This window comes from Nycticebus coucang, chromosome 18 (genome assembly GCF_027406575.1).
Source record: "Nycticebus coucang isolate mNycCou1 chromosome 18, mNycCou1.pri, whole genome shotgun sequence".
In the NCBI taxonomy this organism is placed as follows: Eukaryota; Metazoa; Chordata; class Mammalia; order Primates; family Lorisidae; genus Nycticebus; species Nycticebus coucang.
This window is the reverse complement of record NC_069797.1, coordinates 55,477,752-55,502,788: the sequence shown is the minus strand read 5'-3', so window position 1 is coordinate 55,502,788 and position 25,037 is coordinate 55,477,752. Positions and strand designations below refer to the sequence as shown.

General features: G+C 52.3%; 1 protein-coding gene across 2 annotated transcripts; it reads right to left on the bottom strand.

The window, feature by feature from the left end:
- Positions 1-1,148: 1,148 nt before the first annotated feature.
- On the bottom strand, positions 1,149-24,674 carry STARD3 (StAR related lipid transfer domain containing 3). Of its 2 annotated transcripts, XM_053569439.1 has the most exons (15): positions 24,505-24,674; positions 11,391-11,662; positions 7,528-7,605; positions 7,120-7,197; positions 6,943-6,996; positions 6,413-6,530; positions 6,109-6,207; positions 5,822-5,877; positions 5,451-5,543; positions 4,232-4,294; positions 3,976-4,071; positions 3,621-3,700; positions 3,429-3,533; positions 2,252-2,345; positions 1,149-1,530 (listed from the first exon to the last, which is right to left on the bottom strand). In XM_053569439.1, the coding sequence occupies exons 2-15, from the start codon at positions 11,610-11,612 to the stop codon at positions 1,426-1,428; spliced, it is 1,341 nt and encodes a 446-aa protein (XP_053425414.1). In that variant the 5' UTR covers positions 11,613-11,662; positions 24,505-24,674; the 3' UTR covers positions 1,149-1,425. The 2 variants fall into 2 exon arrangements, with proteins under 2 accessions (XP_053425414.1, XP_053425415.1); XM_053569440.1 differs by lacking the exon at positions 6,943-6,996.
- Positions 24,675-25,037: the final 363 nt, after the last annotated feature.

The window sequence follows — 25,037 nt, the reverse complement described above, 5'->3', positions numbered from 1 at the left end:
CGAGATGGCTAAGAGCTCTGGAGCCTGCCAGCAACATGTGCTACCTGGGAGGAGGCTGGTGTCATTCACAGGGAGCAGGGGAAGAAGGCAACTGTGGGACAGCACAGGACCTAAAGCTAGCAACTCGTGCAAGAAGCTGACATGCAGATGGGAGAATGAGGGCATTGCTAAGTCGACAATGCAAAGGGCCCAGAAGGGGCAGAGACAGGAGCTGAACAGAGAACCTTGTGAGGACAGCAGAGCACCCAGCTGGGTTACCGTGGCACTATGCCTGGTTGTTGATATCTTTTAATCTTGAAACAACCCTATGACATTAGTCCCATTTTCACAAAGTAGGAAACAGGCTGTGAGGTAGATTTGCTCAAGTTCGCACACCTAACAGGGCCAAGATAGGATCCACCTGGCTTTAAACAAGTTGGTTTCTTTAGAAGCCTGCAGGGCAGGCAGGCAGGGAGGAGGGCAGAGTCCTGGCCCAGGCTCCATAATGCCCCTGATGGGGTTGGTGAGGGTAGAGAGGGTCCGAGTGGAGCCCGGGAGACCCCAGGTTCTGAGTGGCTGAGATCCCCAAGGTGCCAATGTGCCCCTGAAACTCACGGCCCATCTCTAGTCCCCCTAACAGTCAAGGCCTGTTGGGGACACTGCCTGGTGTCTCCTCCTAACCCGCCTCATCCTGCACTGAGACCTCTCAACCCACCCTCCTGAGGCCTGGTGGGGGTGGGGCATTTTTCTCTGGCTTGTCATCTGTCATCGGCTCACTTGAATTGGTCAGGCTGTAGGGGGAGCGTTCCAGGAAAGGCTCCCACTGGCTCTGCCCTCTGTGATGTGTTGCCACTCACTCCTTCCCCATCTAAGCTGCTGCCCTCCTCTTCCCTCCAGAGGCCAGGAAGAGGGAAGGACTGCTTTTTTTTGTTCATATTTTTAATTGGCTCAAATTACAAAGGTCCCCAAGGAGGCCCTGGGAGGAGGGAAACAACCTGGGAGAGGCAGAGATACATTGCCAGCACCCACTGCCCCCACCTGCCACTCACTCCCCACAAATGTATATGGAAAAAGGTCCCAGACCTAAAAAACTGTGATGGGAGAGCAGGCAGATGAAGGGCTCTTTCACCTAACACTGGTGACAGGCAACCCTGACCTGTCCTACCCAGGGCAAGGTAGGAGACTGCAATCTCCTCCAGAAGGTTGGGATACCCCATGTAAACATGAGCAGGACAGACCCTATGTCCTCCAGCCAGCAGAGCCCCAGAGTCTGAGCACTCAACCCCACCACCTGCTCAGGGCCATGGCTCCAGCACAGTGGCTTGGTGGAGGGTGGAAGCTTTGGGCCAGGTCCTCTGTGGGCAGCAGGAAGCCCAGCTGGGCCCGTCTGGTTCTAGAGGCTGTGGCAACAGGACCCTGGCCGGCAGGGTGGGCAAGGAGGCATGGTCATGAGCGGGGCCCCAGCTCCCCGATGCGCTGCCGCAGGTGAAAGGCAAATTCAAACATGGTGGCTGCAAGGCTCTGGTGGATGAGGTACCGGGGCAGGCGGCCCTAGCGGAAGGGAGGCAGAAGTTATAGGCTGGTTTGTCCTCAGCAGGATCCCCCCCACAGGTGGTCCCAGCAGGTGTGTTCTGGGCCAGAATGCAGGTGCAGCTCTGGAATCCAGCCTGGGCCACCTCCCCACAGCCCCCAGCAGGAAGAACATGCTGTGCCCAGGTCTTGGCACCAGCAACACAAACAGACCCGGGTGAGGCTGAGCTGGCAGCCAGCCACCCCTTCTCAGGAGCTCAGGAATCAGATGTAAGAAGAGGGGCACATGCCCCATAGCAACTGAGGCTAAAAGACCACCTGGACTCTGCCCCAAATTTTCAAGTAAGAAAGGAGGCTTAGGCTTGCACCAAGGCTGGAAGGTTCAAACCCAGCTCGGGCCAACTAAACAACAATGACAACTGTAACCAAAAAATAGCCGGGCGTTGTGGCAGGTGCCTGTAGTCCCAGCTACCTGGGAGGCTTAGGCAAGAGAATCGTGTAAGCCCAAGAGTTTGAGGTTGCTGTAAGCTGTGATGCCATAGCACTCTACCAAGGGTAACATAATAAGACTCTGTCTCAAAAAAAAAAAAAAAAAAAAAGAAAAGAAAAAGAAAGAAAGGAGGCTGAAGATAGAGGAGGCCCTGAGCAGCATAGAGAATCTCCAAGGTCACACAGCCACCAAGTTCAGCAGCAGAGTACCCTCCATGCCATGTAGCCCACCAAGCAGCACCTAGGACCCCACCTTGAGATCTGTGTTGAGAATCCAGATGAAGGTGCAGACTCGGGGGTTACTGGCCGACTTGAGCACAATGAAGCCCCCAGGGCCATTCTCTCCCCTAAGGAGAGAGGAACCATTGGGGGGACTTCGGAGCTGAGCAAGGCCCCTGATACCACATAACCCATTCTTGGCCCAGCCTGGACTAGAGTGGGAGAAGGCAAATGCTGGTCTAGAAACTACTACTCTGTCTGAATACAGCTTAGCAAAAGATGACCCAGAGGCTCCAGTATCAGCCCTCCACCCTCACCCACTCTCTGATGCTGGAATCCTCCTGTAACAGCATGCCAGTGCTTGCACACCCCCAGTGACAGGGAGCTCACCACCCTTCCAGCCCTCATCTACTCAGTCCAGAAATTCCAAGTCAGCTCTGGCTGTGACGGAAGGGGCTGGGCTGGCACTTCTCACTTGGGGCCCCTTTTTAGGAGGTGATCAGGGCCTGGGCTGTATCCTCACATTTCACTTTCCCACAGCTCCCTTAAGCATGCTTAAGCCCACTCCACAGATAAAGAAATTGGCACCCAGGAAGGAAATGAGCTTGGCCCCTCACCCAGCGAGTCTGTAGTGGTGCCCAAACCAAAGCCCAGTCTCATATACAAAGACCAATGCTCTCTGCTGGAGCCCCAGGAGACTGGAGAGGGAAGGAGTGGATGGGGTGCATGGGAGAGGGCCATACACAGCACTTGGAGGAAGCCCAGGGACTGTGACTCCTTTCCCTTTGGGGGGACTTCGAGGAAGGCAAAGCAGCAGGGACAGGGTGAGGAGGAGGAAAGGAGACCTGGGTCTCCTTAGGTAGGAAAGTGAAACCCAGAACTCGGTGCCTCCTGCTTAGATTGACCAGCCCAGCTGACCTCATGGCTCCCAAACTCCTTCCCTGGACTGGTCCCCACCCACAGTCTACCCCCAGCCAGCTACACACATCCCCTCCAGTCTTGGTGGCTTGGATCCAGCTGTCCATCTCCCCCGCTCACACACACACAGCAGCAAGATTAGCAGGATTAGGGGCTGGGAGGGGCAGAGCCCAGTGGGACAGGGAACAGGAACGCAGCCTCAGCAGGAGAAGCTGTACACAGTGTACTCTGCACAGCTAAGTGCTCCTGGGGGAGGGGCAGGCCAAGATGACCCCAGGCAAGGTCAGGCTCACCTGACATATTTGTGCGTGGCGGGCTTGGCACTGTGCATGGTGGCAATGCCCGATGACAGGTATCGGTCCCTGCGCCGTTCAATGCGCCGGACATTCACAAAGTCCCTGAGGGAAGGAGGGTTAGATAGAGGGCACTGAGCCCAAGATCTAAGTGCAGGAGGCCTGCAAGGAGGGTGCTTGCTGGGTGCTCACCTTGGGGAGACCACGCCACCTGCGGCCCCTGCAGACACGTCATAGGAGATGAGGGTATTGTCTTCTACTCGCTGTAGGATCTGAGGGCCATCAGAGGAAACATGAGGTTCAGCTCACCCCAGGAATCCCCCAAACCAGCTCCTCTTTGCCCAGGCCCCTATACTAAGGACAGTTGCCACTCCCAGGCCCTGCACCAGGTACCCTGTGAACACTCCTCCTTGCCATCCTCCTGACATCTCCACAAGGTGCTGTGACCATCAGCCCATTTTATAAGTGGGGAAGCTAAGGCACAGAGCGGTTCGGTGATACCACCCAGGTCCTCTGTGGCCTGAATGTGCCTCCACGCTTGGCTCACCTGGCAGGCAGTCACTGTCTTGTTCCACAGTGTCATCCTTTCAGGCTGTAGGATCACCTCCTGGTACACCAGCTCCGCGGGGCAGGGCAGGAAGGTCTGGGGCAGGGCAGGGCAGGAGGGCTGGGTGGTGCCAGATGTGCTAGGGCACACCAGCCCTTCCCTCTTGGTGGAGGAGACCTGCCAGAGAGCCCCTTGACCTCTTCCTGCAGCCCCAGACAGAGCAGGAAACTCCAGAATACCTGCTTCCCTCACTCACCTTGAGGATGAATGTCTTGCCATGAAAGGGAACCTCAATGGTGTACACAGTGTCCCCATATTCCTGTGGAAGGGACATGAAAGTAGCAGGGAGGAAGGCAGAGAACAGGTGGAGGGCACAGGAACGGGCTGGTGGCATAGGAATGGTGACAGGCAGCTCAGAGTGGAAAACTCCAGGATTTGGGTGGCATCTGAACAGCCGTTACCAGTGGTTCTGACAAATGTACGGCAAAGGCTTTTGATATTAAGTTGAAAGACGAGAGCACAGCTGCGCTGCAACCTCGAAGAGCTATTGTCTCCAGGCCAACAGGGCTGCCAGGGGAAGTGGCCAGAGAGAGAGACTGGGGGATGTTTCCCTATGTTTTCCAAGCTCTCTGCAATCTTTTTAGATAATGTTGTTTTGATCATGAAATAAAACACCAGACACAGGATACGAGCCTGGCTTCCCTTTCAAAGCCTGGAGCCAATGGGGCAGAGAAGCAGGGAAGGGAGCTGGGGGTCGGCAGAGGGGAAATACCCAGCCCGGCCTCCTGCTGAATGGCCGACCCCAGGATTCACTCCTTCTTTTGGGGGCAGGGATAGGGTTCTAACTCATGTAATCCTTGGGTTTATTTCTCAGGCCTCAGAAAATAAAGCAAAAACTTCCAACACCATGGGAGGCTTGGGTGGAAAGGGGCTTTCTTTTCTTTTCTTTTTTTTTTGAGACAGTCTCAAGCGGTCGTCCTGGGTAGAGTGCCGTAGTGTCATAGCTCATAGCAACCTCCAACTCTTGGGCTCAAGTGATCCTCTTGCCTCAGTTTTTCTTTCTTTTTCTTTCTTTTTTTTTTTAGAGACAGAGTCTCACTTTATCACCCTTGGTAGAGTGCCGTGGTGTCACAGCTCACAGCAACCTCCAACTCCTGGGCTTTAGGCGATTCTCTTGCCTCAGCCTCCCAAGTAGCTGGGAGTACAGGCGCCCACACAAAGCCTGGCTATTCTTTGTTGCAGTTTGGCCGGGGCCAGGTTCAAACTCGCCACCCTGGGTATATGGGGCAGGCGCCCTACCCACTGAGCCACAGGCGCTGCCCAAGTTTTTCTACTTTTAGTAGAGAAGGGGGTCTCTCTTTTTGCTCAGGCTAGTCTCAAACCTGTGAGCTCAGGCTATGCACCCTCCTCAGACTCCCAGAGTGCTAGGATTACAGGCATGAGCCACCATGCCTGGCAGGAAAGGGGCTTCTTACATTATTCTTCTCGAACTTCCAATTATCCTCCTGGGCCAAGATCTGGTCCACCACTGCTGTGGCCTCCTTCCCCTGGCGGATGTACTCCCGTTCCTGGCCAGGAGTGGGAGGCAGGAAGGGGTCAGCCTGGGGCCTGCAGTCTCCTGAGGCTTGTGGTTGTGGCTGCTCCCCCTTTGTTCCCAAGCATGAGGCAGGCCAGGGGCCTGACCAATGGTGGGACAGACACTTGGATGGACAGGTACTCTCTGGCATTTGGGCTGCCTGAGGTCTAGCCTGTATTGGGAAACCTCTGACCACCCTGGCTGAACCCAGTGCTGGCCCTTGTGTGGGTGCTCATTACAAGGGCAGATTCTGGGTAGGCAGCCAAATACCTGGGCAGAGAAAATTTTCTTCCCAATAACTTCTTCATCTGATTCATTGTCAGACCCTGTAGAAAACAAGCACGGATGACAATGGCAAAGGGTGGGGAAAGAGTACAGGTAGGTAGTGGGGGTCGGGCATGTGAGCGCAAAGACGTGGGGGATAAAAGTGTGTGGGAGACGGTTGCTGGCTTTCCCCAGGGAGCCTGATAGAAGGAATAGAAAGAACAGACCCAGCCCACCCTGCTCCTCACGAGGCCCCTCCCTGAAGGCAGCTCCACCACCCACCAGCCCCTCACCTGCAAAGGATTCTGGGGGTGAATAGAACTGGCCCTCGGATAGAATGCCAGAGAATAGTAGGGGTCCACGGGTAGCAGCAGCCTGGGCGGCGAGATGCCCTGGAGGAGCAGATGTGGGCAGCCATCATTCCAGATGGAGACAGTCATGTCTTAGCAGCCTGAGGTACCCCCAACCCCAGGCTAACTCAGGCTCCCAGAGTCTGCTCAGAGGGGCAGGTGGCTCAGAACTGACTCTCATTCCTGAAGCTCTCTCCCCTCAGGGCTATGATGACCCTTGCCGAAGCCCCCAGCCCCCAGCACTCACATCGCTCCTCCTCAGCTTCCTGAGGTAGCACTTTGAAGTCAAGGAACCAGGTCTCCAGCCAGGCAAGGACAAAGGACACAATGGGGAGCAGGTAGCCAAATGCCCCTTTGCTGAGCAGCTGTAGAGGAAAGGGGCTGAGCTCCATGGTAGGGACTCAGCTGTCACCCCAAAACCATGGGTGCAGAGCCCCCTGCTCGGGTCACCAATCTGGCTACACAAACTGGCATGCACTCTGTGCCCAGTACCAGCTGATTGTGAAGCTGCTGTGGCACATGCCCCTGAGAAGGATTAATTAAGTCTACAGGGGATAAACTGAGGTTAGGCTGGAAGAACTTTCTGACTCTTGGGGGGTAGACACATAGGTGGGGGAGATGGTGAAGATGAGTCCTTGGAGATATCAAAGGACTGGATTGCCCTCACCCTAATCCTGACAACAGGGACAGAGAAATCAGAGACATAGTCCTTTTTTAGGAGAAGCCTATCCCTTAGGTCAGATGCCCACCAGACCTAGCCAGACCTGAGCTACTGACCTCTGAGATGATGACCTTGACAATAAGGAATGTGCTGGACACCAATGTAGTGACCTGCCCAGGGGAAGCAAGGAGGGAGAGAAGGAAAGCAGAGGCTGGGGAGGGAGTCCTCCTTCATCACATCCCTTGCACCAGCCCTACCAGGGCACAAGAGCTGCCAGGAAAGAGGTATCTTACCGCTATCACCCACCAGTGCCGGAGTCGCAGCACAGCATAGCCCAGGAGCAGTACAGAGAACCGGAAGAAGGCCAGGACCTGGCGGGGGAAGGGAGCTAAGCCATCACCGGAAGCCAATGCCTCCCACCCCCACTGAAGGCTGACCTCCCCTCTGTCCTGCTCCCCCATGTCCCTCCATGAGTGTGCATGCCCCAGGAGAGAATGGCTGAGTTAGTGTTTCTTTGGGACAATTTGGATGATCTTCTCATCTTCTCCTTCCCACTTGGGGCACTCTGAAAGAGGGAGCTTTTTGAAGACTGAGGACTCTCCAAGGATAGGAGCCGAGTCTCTCGATCAGAATGGACAGGTGTTGCGGGAAGAAGAGAACCCAGCCAGAGTCATTTCCCTGGATCTCCCAAGGCCACTCACAAAGATGTCAAAGAAGGAAGTTTTAAAGTTGTAGTGGATGACCTCCTGCTCCAGGTTCTTCCGGATGCTCGTATTGGTCTGGGAGAGAGGAAGAGCTCTGTAGGCAGAACCAAGTCCCTGGGCTCCCCCTCACTTCTCAGAATAGAGGAGGGAGGGGAGCGTGGAACCTGGAAGAGAGGCTGTAAGCACTAAGCTACCACCCAAAAGGGCTCCCAAAGCACCAAGGGAGCTCAACCACAGGTCCAAGTCCCCAGGTACCAATCCCATTCCTCTACGGACCCAGGCAACCCCAGGGGCCAGGACTGGGTTGAAGTGCACTGCCCAGGGAGGAGTAAGCTTGGGACTGCATGGGGGGAAGCAGTGGGCAGGTGCAAGGAGCCTGCCTCTCCTGTAATTCCTCCTCTCTCTCATACTGGTGCTCCATGTTCCCAGCCAACAATCCATCTGGGGTGATGGGGGCTGGGGATGGGCAATGGTGTCAGACAGAGCCTCAGGTGGCAAATCAATTGATTAGGTTTGTACTTAATGGGCAAAATCTATCACGATGCTGTAGAGGATTACAAGGAGAGTGAATACACATGTCCTTGCCCTTGTCCCTACCCTAGCCCACTACATACCAGGACCCCTAAGACCTTGGCCTGGACTCTAACATCCACGGGTCTGGGGGATGAGGTGGTCTGGAAGGACACCAAGAGTCACACTCCTCAGAAGCCCAACTCCTCAGAAGGAAAGGGGGTGGCAGGCCTAGGCTTCTACAGGTGGGGGCACCAGGACCTCTACTCCTGGGAAAAGGGAGGCTACAAGGGATGGGGCCTGTCACTCTAAGGAAGAAGACCGTTCCTAACCACCTCGAATGGGGTTTTGGATGTTTGGCAGTCTACCTGACTTTTGGGAAGGCTTTTTAAAGATACGGATGCTCAGGGGCGGTGCCTGTGGCTTAGTGAGTAGGGCGCCGGCCCCATATGCCGAGAGTGGCGGGTTCAAACCCAGCCCCGGCCAAACTGCAACAAAAAAAATAGCCGGGCGTTGTGGCGGGCGCCTGTAGTCCCAGCTGCTTGGGAGGCTGAGGCAAGAGAATCGCGTAAGCCCAAGAGTTAGAGGTTGCTGTGAGCCGTGTGATGCCACAGCACTCTACCCAAGGGCGGTACAGTGAGACTCCGTCTCTACAAAAAAAAAAAAAAAAAAGATATGGATGCTCAGGCCACCAAGTCTGAATCTCAGGGTGAGATTATGAACACATGGGATCTTTTTAAGCTTCCAAGTGATTCTGATGCTCAGAGTAGAAGCCCACAGTCTGCACAGACACCTGCCGATACTCGAACCCCACTACACATCCACCACATGCCTCTCTATCTACCTCAAGACCACTAGAGCCCCATGAAACCCAATATCACCTCTCCTTCTTGCCTGCCGGTGAGGCCTCTGGGTCTGCCACTCACTCCACCCCAGTTAGCCCTCCTCTTACTCCTTAGACTGCTCCTTCTTGTGCTCCACAGCCCCTCCCAGTCAATGTTCCTGAGCTCTGTCCTCCATCCTTATCTCCCCCAGCCTGGGTACCCGCCAGTGCTGACTGTGTCAGGACTCAGGAGAGCTCAGTTTCAGTGTCTGCTTTGCCAGTCTCTGGCTCTAAGATCCCACACTGGTCACAACCCTACTATTCAACAGACACAGTCAGGGGGCTAAAAATACATGTGCTCCAAAATATGAAAATAAAACTATAAAACTGAAAATTAGTATAATTTTAATTAAATCTCTGCCAAGTGAAATATCATGCTTGACTCCACTTTTTTTTTCTTTTTTTTTGAGATAGAGTCTCAGTATCCCACCCTCGGTAGAGTGCCACAGTGTCACAACTCACAGCAACCTCCAACTCTTGGGCTTACGTGATTCTCTTGCCTCAGCCTCCCAAGCAGCTGGAAATACAGACACCTGCCACAACGCCCAGCTACTTTTTTTTTTTTGCCCAGCTATTTTTTTTATTGTTGTTGTAGTTGTTATTGCTGGTTTGGCAGGCCCAGGCTGGGTTTGAACTCCAGCCAGCCCTGGTGTATGTGGCTGATGCCCTAGCCGCTAAGCTACAGGCACCGAGCCCATGCTTGACTCTACTAATGGTCAAATCTAGTATCCTGAGATCTTTCATTACATTTGAAAACCATTTGTTAAGATTATCTGACTTTGCAAGAATTCCAAAGCATGCATGATGACTGCACAGCAATCGCAACTGACATAGCCAAATAATTTCAAAAGTAATCAAAATGTTTTCAGCTCTTTCCTGGTAAAGATGTATGTATTAAATGTAGGATACAGGTAAATTTTAGGGTTTGCACTGATGTTGATGGGACCATCAATATATAGTATTCCTAAGATCTCAGAACCTCTGAAAAAGACTCCAAACCTTACTAGGTCTTGGTTTTCCATCATTAAGATAGCCTCACAACCCATGGCTGTGGTTCCATCTTGCTGAAGATGCCATTTCATCTCTGGTGAAATATGGTCATCCTGGGGCAGCGCCTGTGGCTCAGTGGGTAGAGTGCCAGCCCCACATACGGAGGGTGGCAGGTTCAAACCCAGCCCCGGCCAAACTGTAACCAAAACATAGCTGGGCATTGTGGCGGGTGCCTGTAGTCCCAGCTACTCGGGAAGCTGAGGCAAGGGAATCGCCTAAGCCCAGGAGTTGAAGGTTGCTGTGAGCTGTGATGCCACAGCACTCTACTGAGGGCAATAAAGTGAGACTCTGTCTCTAAAAAAAAACAAAAAAAAACGGTCATCCTCAGAGCCCTATCTTTCCCTGCAGTTCAACATGACATGTTCAGAATCAAACGTAACCTCGGTCCCTAACCAGTCCCTTCTCCAAACTCACTTCTTTTTCTTTCTTTCTTTTTTTTTTTCTTTTGGAGATAGGGTCTCAATCTGTTGCCCCAGCTAGAGTACGAGTGCAGTGACATCATCTTAGCTCACTACAACCTCAAACTCCTGGCCACAAGCGATCCCTTTTTGCATCAGTTGAGTAGCTGTGACTAAAGGTGTACACTGCCACACCTGGATAATTTTTCTATTTTTTATAGAGATGGGGGTCTCATTCTTGTTCAGGCTGGCCTCAAACTTTTGAATTCATGTGATCCTCCCACCTTGGTCTCCCAGAGTGCTAGCATTACAGGAGAGAGCTACCACACTTCTCACTTCTATCAAGAAAGACATTCTTTCCCTGTCACCTGAGACCTGAGGAAAGGCCCTTGCCATCCAAAACCCTGATGGCAAGCCCATGCTGCAGACGGAAAATGAGGGGAGGCCCCAAAAGTCTGAGCCCCTTGCTGAGTCACAGTCAGCACAGAGGAGCTGGGACTGGACCAGGCCTAGGATGCCCTGCTCCTCTGTGGGGTCTGCCCTGTCAGTGCCCAGAGGCCAGATCAAGCCACTGCTAGCTAGACTAAGGGTGGGTCAAGTACTGCGTGGGGTGTGGCAGGGGTTGGGACTGGTAAATGGTAAATGAATGAATAAATGAACAACGAACGAACTGCAGCCCAAGAAAGAAAACAACAGGCTCCAACAGCTCCTTCAGAGCCAGGCCTCCTCTCTCGCCTTTCTCGGGAACCTCCACTAGGGGGCAGCATGGCGCGGAGGCCGAGAGCAAACTCCTGGCCAGAGGGTTGGCTCAGCCCCGCCTCCCTCACGCACTTGCCGAGGGACCATGGCCAAATGACTCAACCACTCAGAGCCCCGTTTCTGTCACCCAGAAGAAAAACGCTGTTCTCTTCCCATTCGTCATTTTATCCAGAGAATCAACCTCACAGGAGAGGCAACCCTCCCATGTGGCTGATGGCCACCCCTGCACGGCGCGTGCCCCTAGTCTCACCCCCACTCACATTCAGCTCAATGATCCAGAGCAGGGAGATGAAGAGCAGGTCGAAGGTGACAAAGAGACAGAAGGTGCGGCGGACATCAGAGATGGCCTGGCGTTTCTCCGGAGGCTGCGGGAGGAAGCGCGACGAGAGGTTCTGGCTGTGGGACAGCGAGGAGCCCAGGGAGGCGAAGGCGGGCAGGCTGCGCTCCAAGTCACGGGCCAGCTCCCCAGGCAGTTTGTTCATCCTGGTGGGCCCCACCTCAGGGTGGGGAGGGTAAGGCCTCAGCGGCAAGGCTGCAGGGAAAGGCAGAGAGGCCTGTCAGGACCCTGGAGGTCTCTTTATACCCAGTTCTCAGGGGACCCCATTTGCTCCCAAATACATCTGACACACTCCTTGTCCCAACTTCACAGCCCCTCTGCCTAAATTGCCAGCATCCTTCTCTCTGACCTTATCCTCCCTGTCCCACAGCCCAGTACCCAAGATTTACTCTTGGAGGTCTCTGGGGTTCCTCAGCTGGGCACCTACCTACCTCCCCAGTGCCTAGGGGCTGGGCCTGCTCTAGCCAAGAGCAGACTCAGGCTCTAGCTCCAGACTCCAGCCCTGAGCTCCAGACTCTGGTCCTGTCAACAACCTCTTGGCCTCCTCCCACCCCCAGGAGAAAAGGGTCCAAGCTCTGTTCTTTGTTTTTCAAGCACAAAGCCACTTTCCCTCCCAGCAGCCGGCCCTCCTCTCCCACCCCCTAATCCATGGCAACTGGGAGGGCCTTCCTAGAGCTGCCTGTGTGCTCCCAGCTGGGACAGCAGCTATGGAGCAGACACCTCCAACTCTTCTACCACCCCTTAGGCCCAGCCACCATCATCTCTGCCTAGACAGCTGCAATCTGCTTCCAGGGACTGGGCCTCCAGGCTGTCCCTCGCACCCTCTGGCATCATGTCTCCACAGCACAAAAGCATCAGCTAGACCCTGCCACCCCACCACAACCCTCTAGGACTCCCCACTGATCTAAGGCCAATGAGCCCCTCCTCACCAGTCCAGGATACCGCACGGCCTCTACCTGGCCCATCTCATGGCTCTTCTTATGCCCTGCCTCCCTGCCACTGCTTCTCTGGCCTTCTTTTAGACACCTCAATGTGGCTACCCTATTTTCCTCAGAGCCCTGGACCTGGCTCTCCCTGATGTCTGGAAAGTTCTCCCCCAATCCTTTCAATTGGCAGCCAAAGTTCTCTCCTTAGAGCCTCCCACCCTCTTGTCTCCACTCACCATGTAATATTGCATTACTCTGCTTTATTTTTCTTCAGGGAACTTGTCACTATCTGAAATTATCTTCTGTATTGTTCTATTTTACTGTTTATTCTTTCTCTCACTAAACTGTAAACCGGATGGCTACAGGGCATTATCTGACTTGGTCACTGCCATCTTCCTAGTGCCCAGCATAATGCCTGGTGCATCACAGGTGCTTCATAATTGACTGCTGAATAAGTGAATGCTCCAGAGGGTCTCTGGCCCTCAGCTCCATGCTGTATAGCAGAGAGGACCAGGGCAAACCTTAAAGAGAGTTAGAACCAGCCACTCCCAAACCTAGCCCAGTGTTCCACCACCCAGTGCTTACATGGCCATGGCCATGATCATGCTCACACAGAAAAAGGTGGCTTTTCATATTTTACTGATAAGACAACCAAGACTCAAAGAGATGAATGGATGTACCCAGTTCGTTAAGATCCTGTGCCACTAAGTGGGTCTCATCAACTCTAAAGAGAAAGAAACCCTGGAGTACTCCCTCCCTGCCAGGGATACTTGCCCAAGGCCACTCCATGACAAGTTCATCTCAACAGTACTGAGGTGTAGGGTTTCTGCTCCACCAATGTGGTGGGCTCTAAGAAGCCCTGTTTCCCAAGCAAGAAAAAGAAAGGTCCTAGTGAGAGCCAGAGAGGAGCCAAAGCAGGATTGCAACAACACACCTGCTTGGTGGGTGAGCTTCTGAATCTTGTCATACCACAGCACCAGGAAGCAGGTGTGGGGGGCTGGCAGGAGGGGAGCCCAAGTATTTGTCCCTGATTCTGGGAAGACATGATCTAACAACTCTCCCCTCTGACTTGCCACCATACCTTTGCTATGTCTAACTTCCCTGGGCTCCTCAGTCTACCAGCTCCAAAAAAGCCCCCAATTTGTGGCCAGCAGGAGGTTCTGAGCAAGCCAGCCCACTCACCCCTTTGCCTCTGTGCAAGCCTCATGAACAGAAGCTACCTGTTTGTAGCAGAGGCAGGGGCATTCGCCCAACTCCCATCCACAGTACACACTCTCAGAGTCCCCAGGGCTAGTTTATCTCAACAGTACTGGGGAGAACTAGGCCTAGCTCTGGAAGGAGGCAGTGGAGGGGACATCACAGGCCGCTGGCAATGAGACCCCCCAATATCCATCAGCTGGATCTGTGCCAGACTGCATGCACAGCACATTTCTCACCGTTGACGGGCCACAGCTTCAGGGCAGGTGGCATTTCCATCTCTCACAGCCCTTTTGTGTACTGCCAGACCTGTCTCTCTTCTCTCTCTTCATTTCTCTCCTGTTTACTGTCTTTCTTCTTCTTCTTTTTTTTTTTTTTTTGAGACAGAGACTCACTCTGTCACCCTAGGTAGAGTACAGTGGCATCATAGCTCACAACCTCAAACTCCTGGGCTCAAGCAATCCTCTTGCCTCAGCATCCCGGGTAGATGGAAATACAGGTGTGCACCACAACACCTGGCTATTTTTTCTATGTTTTGTAGTGACAGGCTCTTGCTTTTGCTCAGACTGGTCTCAAACTCCTAAGGTTAAGCAATCCACCCGCCTCGGCCTTCCAGAGTGCTAGCTAGATTATAGGCGTGAGCCACAGTGCCCAGCTTCCTGTCTCTTTCACAAAGTAACTTTCCACTTACATTTTTTGTCTTTTTATCCCTCTTCCCCGCATCAGTTATTTGGGGTTTTTGTTTGTTTGTTTGGTTGTTTAAAACAACAGAAATTTATTATCTCACATTCAGGAGGCTAGAAATCTGAGATCAGGTATCACTAGGATCATGCTCCCTCAGAATCCTCCCTTGCCTCGTCCTGGCTTTGGGTGGTTTACTAGAAATCTGGCATTCCTTGGCTTGCAGCTATATGACTCCAACCTCTGTCTTCACTGTCACATGATGCTCTCCCTGTGTGTTTTCACATGATCTTCTTCTTCTTCTTCTTCTTTTTTTTTTTGACACAGAGTTTCACTCTATTGCCCAGGCTAGAGTGCTAGAGTCAGCCTAGCCACAGCAACCTCAAACTCCTGGGTCCAAGTGATCCTCCTGCCTCAGCCTCTTGAATAGCTGGGACTACAGGCATCTGCCGTGACATCCAGCCCATTTTTCTGCTTTTATTAGAGATGAGGTCTCACTCTTGTTCAGGCTGGTCTCGAACTCCTGAGTTCAAGGGATCATCCCACCTTGACCTCCTGAAGAGCTAGCATTGCAGGTGTGAGCCACCACACCTGGCCTCACATGATTATCTTCTAATCTAAGGACACCAGTCATTAGATTAGGAGCCTACTCTAGTATGACTTCATTTTAACCAAGCACATCTATTATGACCCCACTTCCAAATAAAATCACATTCTGAGGGGTTAGAACTTCAACTTATCGGGCTAGAACTTCAACTTATCGAGTGGCACCTGTGTCTCAGTGAGTAGGGCGCCGACCCCATATACCGAGGGTGGTGAGTTCAAACCCAGCCCCGGCCAAACTGCAACAAAAAATAGCCGGGCGTTTGTGGCGGGCGCCTGTGGTCCCAGCTACTGGGGAGGCTGAGGCAAGAGAATCGCCTAAGCCCAGGAGCTGGAGGTTTCTGTGAGCTGTGATGGCACAGCACTCTACCAAGGGCAATAAAGTGAGACTCTGTCTCTACAAAAAAAAAAAAAAGAACTTCAACTTATCTTTTTGTGGGGAATATACTTCAACTTGTAACAGTGACATACCTCTTTAGGGACTGGCTGAGCCTTCTTTTGTATAAAGGGAACAAATACATGTATATACTTCTTTGTTGGGGGGGGAGCGGGGCTGGGTTTGAACCCGCCACCTCCGGCATATGGGGCCGGCGCCCTACTCCTTTGAGCCACAGGCACCGCTCACGTGTATGTACTTCTTATATCCCTTATTCTTTTCTTCTTCTTTTTTTTTTTTAGAAACAGGGTCTCACTTTGTTGCCCAGGCTGGAGTACAGTGGCCTCAAACTTGCAATCCTGCTTCCTCCTTCTCACCAAGCCCAGCCTCCTGAGTAGCTGGGACTATAGGGGCAAGAGCCACCACATCTGGCTATCCCTTCTTTCTTCCATGTAGGACAGCTGCTACCACATCTGGCTATCCTTTCTTTCTTCTGTGTAGGTCAGCTTCCTACAGATGTCCTCGGGTATGGTATTTTTTTCACTTAACAGTATATCCTAGAAATCACTGTTTCAATTTTATAATTGAAAGATTTTCCTCATTCTTTTATAGAGCTGCTTAGTTCTCCAGTTTCAATCTCCTTTGAATGAGCATTAGATTTGTAATTACCAGAACTGCTGCAACGAATAACCTTAGGCATATACATCTTCACGTTGTTGGAAGTGTATCTTCAGGAAGGATTCCTAGAAGTGGTACTGCTGGGTCAAATTGCATATGCAGTTTTGCTAGGTATTGCCAAGTTCCTTTTGCAGTTTGCATTCCCACCAGCAATGCACGAGAATGCCTGTTTCCCCACAGCCCACAGAATGTATCGTCATCCTTCTCTGTCTGTATTTTTCCCCGTCTGGGTCTTCCTCTCCATCTCACTCCCATTTCTGAGTTTTTCTCTCCACCCCCACCAGTCTCTCTCTCCCTCCCTCCCTCCCTCCTCTTTTCTATCTGCCCCCCACCCCACTTCCCTGCCTCACTTCTGGGTACAGTGGCTTCCCTACTCTGATCTGCTTCTATGTCTGTCTATCTTTCCCCCTGGCTTTCTCCCTCCCTCCCTGGGGACAGGACTTGGGTGGCAGCAGCTTGGGTGTGAGACGCACTTGGAGTGGCAACTGCACTGACACTCGCACGCCCAGACATCTCCGTTGAAGCAAGAGACGCAGATGGGGCTAGAGCAGAGGTGTTGTGAGAGCCTGGGAGAGCTGAACATGCCAGGGGGTGGGGGAGCCAAGCGTGGGGGCCTGGAGCAGGTGTGGGGGCTGCTGGCCACGAGTCAGGAAAAGGGGGTTCTATGCCACCCTCCCACTGTGAGTAGCTCAGAGTCCAAACAAGAGCCTGTGTCAGAGACAGTGCACTGGTCCGCAGTTGAGAGACCTGAAGCAGGGTCTCCAGACAGGCACTGATTACAAGTAACTTTGGGCAAGTCCTTCTCACCAAGCCTCTGTTTATCTGGGGAAAAGGTCAGATGTTTTCTTCAAATCCCCCTTTTTTCTTTTTTTTGAGACATTGTCTCAAGCTGTCACCCTGGGTAGAGTGCTGTGATGTCATAGCTCACAGCACCTTCCAACTCGAGCTCAAGCGATCCTCTTGCTCAGTTTTTCTATTTTTAGTAGAGATGGGGCCTCGCTTTCCCTCAGGCTGGTCTTGAACTGGTGAGCTCCAGCAATCCACCTGCCTCGGCCTCCCAGAGTGCTAGGATTACAGGAGTCCTCCTTTTTCCTTCTCTGAATTTTTAACATTTATTTATTTATTTTGGAGGGACATAGTGTCACTCTGTCTCCCTAGGTAGAGTGGCATGGTATCATAGCTCACAACCTCAAACTCTTGGGCTCAAGCAATCCTCTTGCCTCAGCCTCCCGAGTAGCTGGGATTACAGGCACTCACCACAACACTTAGCTAGTTTTTCTATTTTTAGTAGAGATGGGTTCTTGCTCTTACTCAGGCTGGTCTCAAACTCCTGAGCTCAGGCGATCCACCTACCTCGGCTTCCCAGAGTGCTAGGATTACAGGCATGAGCCACTGCACTTGGCCAACCCCCCTTTTATTAAAGAAGAGAAACTTTAAAACAAAAACAAAAAAAAGAAGAGAAACTTTAAAAAAAATAAAACCTCATTTAAAACCTCAATATATATATAAAACAGAAACCAAACTGCTATGGGTGAAAGTGGCTATAGAGCCCCCAGTCAGCCTTTCTTCAAATTCCAACATCAGCCAAGGCCTCTCTGGCTGTAGTTTGAAAACATGGCTCACTCAAATGTCTTCGGAAGGCCTTTGAGCTCTGTCACACCAACTGCAAGTCTACTAGTGAAAACCCACATGGCCCGGAACTGCCCCTGAAGCAGAGAACAAGTGCTTCAGTCCCCAAAGCACTTGTTTTCTGCTCTAGGTCACCAGGCCATGGAAGGCAGAGGCTGACCACTGCCAAAGAACAGCTAGGGCCACCCCCATCCTGCCAGGCCCACCCTCCCACCAGGAGAGAGGCAGGAGTGAGCACTTAAGAGGCTAGAGATAGCAGGGCTGCCACCCAACCCCCTGGGAGCAGCACCCCCCTGTCAAGCCCACCACCTGCTGTCACTGGCCCCTCCCAAGCTCCTTCAGAGGTGTCAGGAGGGGAATAGCGCATGTGGTGTGAAGGAGCCTGCCTGTTTGTGGAAGCTGATCTGCTAAGCGTTAGGGGGATGGGGAGATTTTACCATCTTAGATTGGAAGGGGAAGAAGGCGGGGAAGGGTGGGCACATCAGATATCTGGGCACAATGGATTATTCCCCAGGCAAAGGGAGGAATAGGCATGGGCCCTCAGGTCTTCTCTTTCTCACCCCCAGGAGATACTAGGTACCAGCTTCACTTGCAATGCGGTGCAGGGTAGGGTACAGGATTCAGGGCAAACGACAGGAACTAGCAGATAATCATGGAAAAAGGAATGGACTTTGAGGTCAAAGCTTAAATCTCAGACTGCCCCCTTCCTGGCTATGTCATCTGGGACAAAGCATACCCACCTAAGACTCAGTTTCCTCAGCTGCACTGTATAACAAACAATAATACACTTAATGCCACTGTACCCTTAAAAATGGTTAAAATGGTAAATCTTATGTTATATATGTCTTACCATGATGTTAAAAAAGGCAACCAGAATTCCAGCCTTATAGGGCTAGTATTTAGATAAGTGTCAGGAGGGAGTACAGGCAATGCTTGGTCAGTAGCAGCTGAGACGGAACAAGTAGCTGGCAATACCTTTCAGGTAAGAGGGAACTTAACAGGGAGGGAATCGGAATACACTCCAGGGAGCTGTAATAAAAATCACCCCGAAGGGCCTGGACTCAAATCTGATCTCTATGATTCTCCTGCTGTGTGGCCCAGAGCAAGCTCCCTAACCCTTTGGTCTGATTCCCTTGTATATATCCAGAGATGACCCACAGCTCCGGGGCAGTGTAGACCTCCAAATCCTCCACTGAGGCTGGGGGAAGAGCAGACACAGACTGTGGACAACACTCCTGCTCTATATTCCTCAGAAAACACTAACACTAGCCCTGTGCTTGCTATGGGGGCTTCTCAAGGGGTCCTTAACTCAGTACAAATCAAGGGGATCAGTGAAGCCAAGAGAGAACGGGACTCCAAGGCAAGAGAAGGGCCAGAATTTTGATTCCCACCAAGCGAGTCAAATGCCATGCTGTGCCTCAGTTTCCTCTTCCGTGAAATGGGGCTAACAATAGCAGCTACTTCTTACAGTGTTAGAAAGATTAAGTGACTTATTCAATGCAGTGGCCTAGAACAGAGTAGTCACTGTGTGAGGGTTAGCAGTTATTACTTTCCTGCCTTTTCTCCAGATGAGAAGAGTCCTGAGCCGGGCATGGTGGCTCATGCCTGTAATTCTAGCACTCTGGGAGGCTGAGGCAAGTGGATTGTCTGAGCTCATGGTTTCGAGACCAGTCTGAGCCAGAGCAAGACCCGGTCTCTAAAAACAGCCCGGCACTGTGGCAGGCACCTGATAGTCCCAGCTACTGGGAGATGGGGAGAGAATCGCTTGAGTCCAAGAGTTTGCGGTTGCTATGTACTATGATGCCAGGGCACTCAACCCCAGGGCAACTGAGACTCTGTCTCAAAAAAAAAAAGAGAGTGAGCTCTCACTGCCTGGTGAGATGGCTTTGGGCCACAGCTAGAGTTGTTCTGGGTCAAGCAGCCCCTGTTACTAACAGGCTAATGGGAACTCCACAGATGGGTGGAAGGCAGGGGCCCTGGGTGTGGAGGAAGTTAGCCTTGACCCATGTCCTGCTGCTGGCCAGCCCAGGAGGGAGCTAGTCCAGGGAGGGCAGGATAGCAGACCAAACAGGCTAGACACCACTCAGGTGGGCCAATGCAAAAGAAGCTAAGCTGAAGGGCAACAGCCTGTGGTGGCACCCTGCAGACATGTTCTTAAGGCATCACACCCCCTCCCAGGAGCGGTGGCCAGAACCCCATCATGAAACTCTGGGAGAACTGCACCGGGTCCCCCAGCCAGGAAGGTGCAGAGCTGACGCCAGAGGCATGTGGGCTGCCCTTTGCTGGGCTAGGACTTGCCAAACACAAATGTTGCTGCCCCCTAGAGCCTTTCCTGGCCAGAGGTGGGTGTTAAGAGACCTCAGCTGGCACCTGTGCAGAGTCCAGCATCCTCTCTCTGCATCTCAACCATCAGCAATCCTGTTGTCTCTTCCTTCGAAATCTGACCAGTGTCTGCCCACTGCTTACCTAGCACAATAGTACCGTACCCTGTCCAAGGCCATCATCTGTCACCTGCTATAGCTTCCTGACCTCTTCCTTATCCTAGCCCCCTGAGACTGTTGTCCACACAACAGCCAGAGAGATTCTGTTAAAAGTCAGACCACATCTCCCAAATGCCCCAAATCTCCAGGGGCTTTCCCAGAGTAAAGGCCAAAGTGCCCACCCTGGTCTACAAGTCCCCCTTTCCCTTGAACCCTCCACTCTAGCCATGCTAGTCCCTCACTGTCTTTGGATATATTGCACACACTCCTACCCCAAGGCCCTGGCACCTGCGGCCACAGCGGGAGCACCTCTCCAGGTCCAGCACTGCTTGCTCACTCTTTATGCAAAACATCCCTTGGGAGAGACCGCCCCTGAACCCTGTGCGATATTCTTCTTCATGACACTTGTTGCCCCTGACACATGACATCTTCAATGGTGTGTGTTTGCCGCCCATCTTCTCCCGCTGGCATGTAAACTCTGTGAGAGCAGGGGCTTCCCATGCTCTGCTCACTGCAGATCCAGGACCAGAACTGTACCAGGCTCATAACAGATACTCAGGAAACCACTGAGCAGTTCGCACCAGCAGCACATGCACAAGAACACAGACACGCACACCCAGCTCTGGGAGGAACCCCTTTCTGTCCAGACTGCCTCTGCCAGAGTTGGACTCCACCTTCTGCTGGCATACTGCCCTGCCTAGGGCCCCAGCACTCCTCCACAATAAGGCTGGGGACTGGTCTCCTGGGCACCCTCCCCTCCCCTGAGCCCTTACTTGCAATGAAAAGACTCCAGGTGAAGTTTGAGTCCTTTGTTAAGAAGGGTCAAGAAGAAGAATGGAGTCACCCCTCAGTGGGACCTGCTCTTACCAGGTTGGATATCCACCCCATACGGTCCTAACCATCAGTGCTCCCAGGGCACACCACAGTCGGTCTTCCTTCTGTGCCCTGGCTCCCTTTCTCCTCATTCTGGAATGACATCCTCCCTCTGGGGGACTCCGAACCTTCAGAGTCTTCTTCAAATGTCACCTCCTGGGTAAAGCTTTCCCTCACCCTCCAGGCTCCCCTGATCTTTCAGAACTCTGGATTAGCACTTCCCTTATCACAGCTAGACTGGAGCCTCAAAGCTGTCTCCCCTTGAGCAAGCCTAAGGCTTGAGTCACATGCCTGGCCACTTACTTGTCTAATAAGTGAACTAGTCTGTGGATTCCTAAAGTCCACACTGAAACATGGCAAAAGATGTAGGTTTGGGGGTTGGGCATAAGACCTAGAGTCAAAAACCCAAGGCCACTCCCTTATTAGACTGTGTGCCCTTGACCAAAGAACTAAATCTCTTTGAACTTTAGTCTCCTTATCTGTAAAATGGGGAAAATGTAATACCTACTTACTTCACAGAGTTTGAAAGGATTAGCAATAACATGGCACAGTGCTTACTTAATAGTAGCTGCTGCTGCTATTACACTCCATGGGCAAAGTGTCAGAGGCAGGTCCCTGGGCCAGCCATTCTGTCCAAACTGAGTCCCAGCAGTACTGGGGATGGAAGGATGGGCCTGAGCCTCAGGACGATGACCTAGGATGGCATCTAGGATTGTGATTCAGGTTTCAGTGGCCCATGTCATCAGCCTTAGGACAGTTGACATACTGGCCCTACCCACAAAGGGTTTGGGAAGTCCCCTGGAGAAATGGGAATTTAAGGAGAGGAGGGCATGGCTGCAGTGACAAATAAGATGTCAAAGGCAAAGCCTGGCTCTATTTCTCCTTTCCTTCTGGGGAAGCATAAGAGGAAGAGTCAGGCAAACAGAAACTAGATTCTTCATACACTCCTCCTCCCCAGCCAGGGAGGCTCTCCCAGTACAGTTTACTGGAAAACTCTAACACACTGAGATCTACTCAGCCCTCCTTTCCCCCTCATGCCAGGCCCTGTTAATTGTCAGAGAAGCCCCAGCTCTGTGAGTCCATGAACTCTGGCCTACTCAGGGGCCAGTGACTCAGGCCCCATCCCATCCCTCAGTGCTACTGGGTGAAACTTGAGGCTGATGAAGTCAAGTTTCCAGGCTCAGTCTAGGGGCCAGTCATTTTCCAAGAGATATCTCAGCCTTCTCAAAGAAGAGCTCCTACAGGGATGGGGGTGGTGGTGTTTCAGCACAGGTTCCTTCCAGCACCAACCCTGACCAAAGGCCAGGATTAGCCTCCTCCCAGTAAAAAAAAGTTCAAAGACCTCACCTAATATGCATGATGCAATGATACATTTCAAAACTATTAAGAAACGAGTATAATTTGTGATGGATGTGTTACTTAATTCAATGTAAGCATTTCACATTGTATATTGAAGCAGTACCCTGAACGCCATCAATGCATCAATGTACAAAGTTATGATCTGATTAAAAAAACAATTAAAAAAAAAGAAAAAGTTCAGAGAGACATACGACTGGCCAGATGGGATATCCTCCTTGTCTTCTGTCCCATTGATGTGGCAGCTGCCTGCTTGGAGGCTAGAACCCCAAGGGACTTTCTGGGAGACAGCTGTAGACCTGGAGTCAGGGGATAGTTATTTAAATTCCTACTACGTGACCTTGACCTTACCTCCCCTGAATCTCAGCTTCCTCACTTGTAAAAGGGATCCAACAAGCTCTACCACTCAGTGGAATACATACCAGCTACCAGATGTGCAGGATTTGGGGTCTCACCTACACTGCCCTCCCATAATAAGTCTAGGTGTGTGAGAGCTCAATTTAATGTCACATGCAGGTATTGAGAGCCTACTGTATGCGAGACACTGTGCAGGACCCTGTTCTGGTCCATCAAGAGCTCTGGGTCTGTCGAGGAAGACAGACATAAATAACATCATGCCACGCTGTGATTAGTGTTTTCAGAGGGAATGAACAAAGGCTGTAGGCTCCCAGAGAAGCAATCATCTGACCCCGGCTGGAGTGGGTGAGGTCAGGAAAGCCACAGGGAGGAGGGGCAATCAGACCCAGGCCTTGAAGAATTAGCATCTCTCAGCTGGAAACAAGGAGGATGGGCATTCCAGACAGGCAACAGAACAGGAGGAACAAAGGCCCAGGCTCTGTTCTAAGCCAAAGGCCCAGCCCAAAAGCATGTATAATGATCCTACCTTAGGGGGCCTAGCCCTAAACACCAGGTACTAGGCCTCCAGAGCATGGTCCCAGAGAATTATCCACACTGGCTCCTAAACCAGGGGGATACTTCCTCAAAGCCAAGCAAGAAAGTAATCACCAATCTCAACAGAGAAAGCAACCTGTTTTCCTCAGCTTCATCTCCCCTGCACCCCACCATTCTAGAACTAATGTTTGCCATCTAATGCCCACTTCCATATTTGTTTTCCTGAGCAGACTGACATCAGGTGTGGGCCTGTATCACTCTTTTTCTTAGAGCCAGGGTCTAGCTCTGTCACCCAGGTGCTAGAGTGCATTGGTGCAGTCATAGCTCACTGCAGTTCCAAACTCTCAGCTCAACCTCCTGAGTAGCTGAGACTACAGGCAGGCATTACCACGCCAGGCTAATTTATTTATTGTAGGAACAGGGTCTCATGTTGTTACCCAGACTACTGGCCTCGAGTGATCCTCCCGCTTCTGCCTCCCAAGGTGCTGAGATTACAGACGGTGAGCCACCGCACCAGCCCACTTCAAGTTTAAACACATTGAGGGCTATCTGAAGTGGAGCTGTCCAACTGGCAGCTGGATGGCCAAATCCGGATCTCCAGGGAAGGGCTACGCTGAGGATGTGGGTCTGAATATTTAGTTGGTGCAAAACTGAGGCTGTGAGAGTAGGTAAGACCATCCAGATTCAGTATACAGAGCGAGGAGTTGGGCAAGAGAGGAGAATGTGAAGCGATACTTCTGACCTACAGTCAGAGCGGTAGGAAGAAAATCAGGAGGTACTGAAGCAGAGAAAGCCAAAAAAAAATCCAAAACGGCAGAGAGGTGGCACGTGTCAATTAGGAGTGTCAATGCACCTCTAAGGACTCAAGAAAGATACTTTAAAGGGCCCTTTTGATATCAATTAGGAAGTTATTTACGGTGGTTTCGGAAGGAAGTTGGGGAGACACCGGATGACAACCAGACGCAGACCTATCGACCTACCGGAATGCGTAATGTTTCCCTCCTCCCAAATCCTGACCCCTCCCCATACCCAAATCCTGTCCCTTAATACCCAGACATGTCCCCCTACCCTTTCCTATCCTTTCACGGTCAAATGGGAGGCTTTGGAAGGCGATCCCGGACGCTCTCCTCATCTCTCTAGGGTGGGCAGGGTCGCCGGGAGTCACAGCCCAAGACCCCGAAACCCGCACTGGGCCGAGTGAGGCCGAGCAGAGGAAGGGGGCGGAACCTGGACGCGGTGGGTGTGGGAAGGGTTGGACAGAACCTAGAACGGACACCGGCAGGGAAGCAGGATCGGCCGGCAAGAGGCAACCCTCGTACCACCCCCAGTAACTTCTTCAGGACCCACCTGCTCCATGTCAGCCACGGCCCCGGTTCTTCCTGCCCCAGCGCAGTCCTGGACGGCGGCACCGGCGGCGCCTCAGAGCGGAAGAAGATCTTGCAACGGCTTCACTTCCGCCGCTGAGTCCGCCCGGGAGAACGAACCCGGGCTCGCGGCTGGCTGCAGCCACGCCCCTCGCCCCGCCTTCAGCCCGCGCGCTAGTAAGAAGCGTCGTAATGTGGGCCAAGGCCGAGGGTACACGTGAAGAGTGTCTTCCTGAGGGTAGGGGAATGAGAAAGAAGCCCAGGGCGTCATCGTTACTGCGTCCCACAGGCCTGGCACTGTGGAAGATAAGAGAACTTTCTGAGGGAAGGCCTGCGGGGGTGAGGGAAGGTCCCTTGGAGAAATCCACAATTACTTTATTCTTCTTCTTCTTTTTTATACAGTCTCACTTTGTCGCCCACTGTAGAGTGCCTTGTCACAGCTCACAGCACCCTCCAACTCTTAAGCTCCTGGGCTTAAGCTCTTGGACTTAAGCGATTCTCTTGCCTCAGCCTCCA

Coding starts and splice junctions, on each gene's coding strand:
- STARD3 (XM_053569439.1), bottom strand. CDS start 11,612: ATGAACAAACTGCCTGGGGAGCTGGCCCGTGACTTGGAGCGCAGCCTG. Junction 7,606..11,390: donor TCTGGATCATTGAGCTGAAT/GTGAGTGGGGGT, acceptor CCTCTCTCCCAG/ACCAATACGAGCATCCGGAA. Junction 5,544..5,821: donor AGAAAATTTTCTCTGCCCAG/GTATTTGGCTGC, acceptor ACTCCTGGCCAG/GAACGGGAGTACATCCGCCA.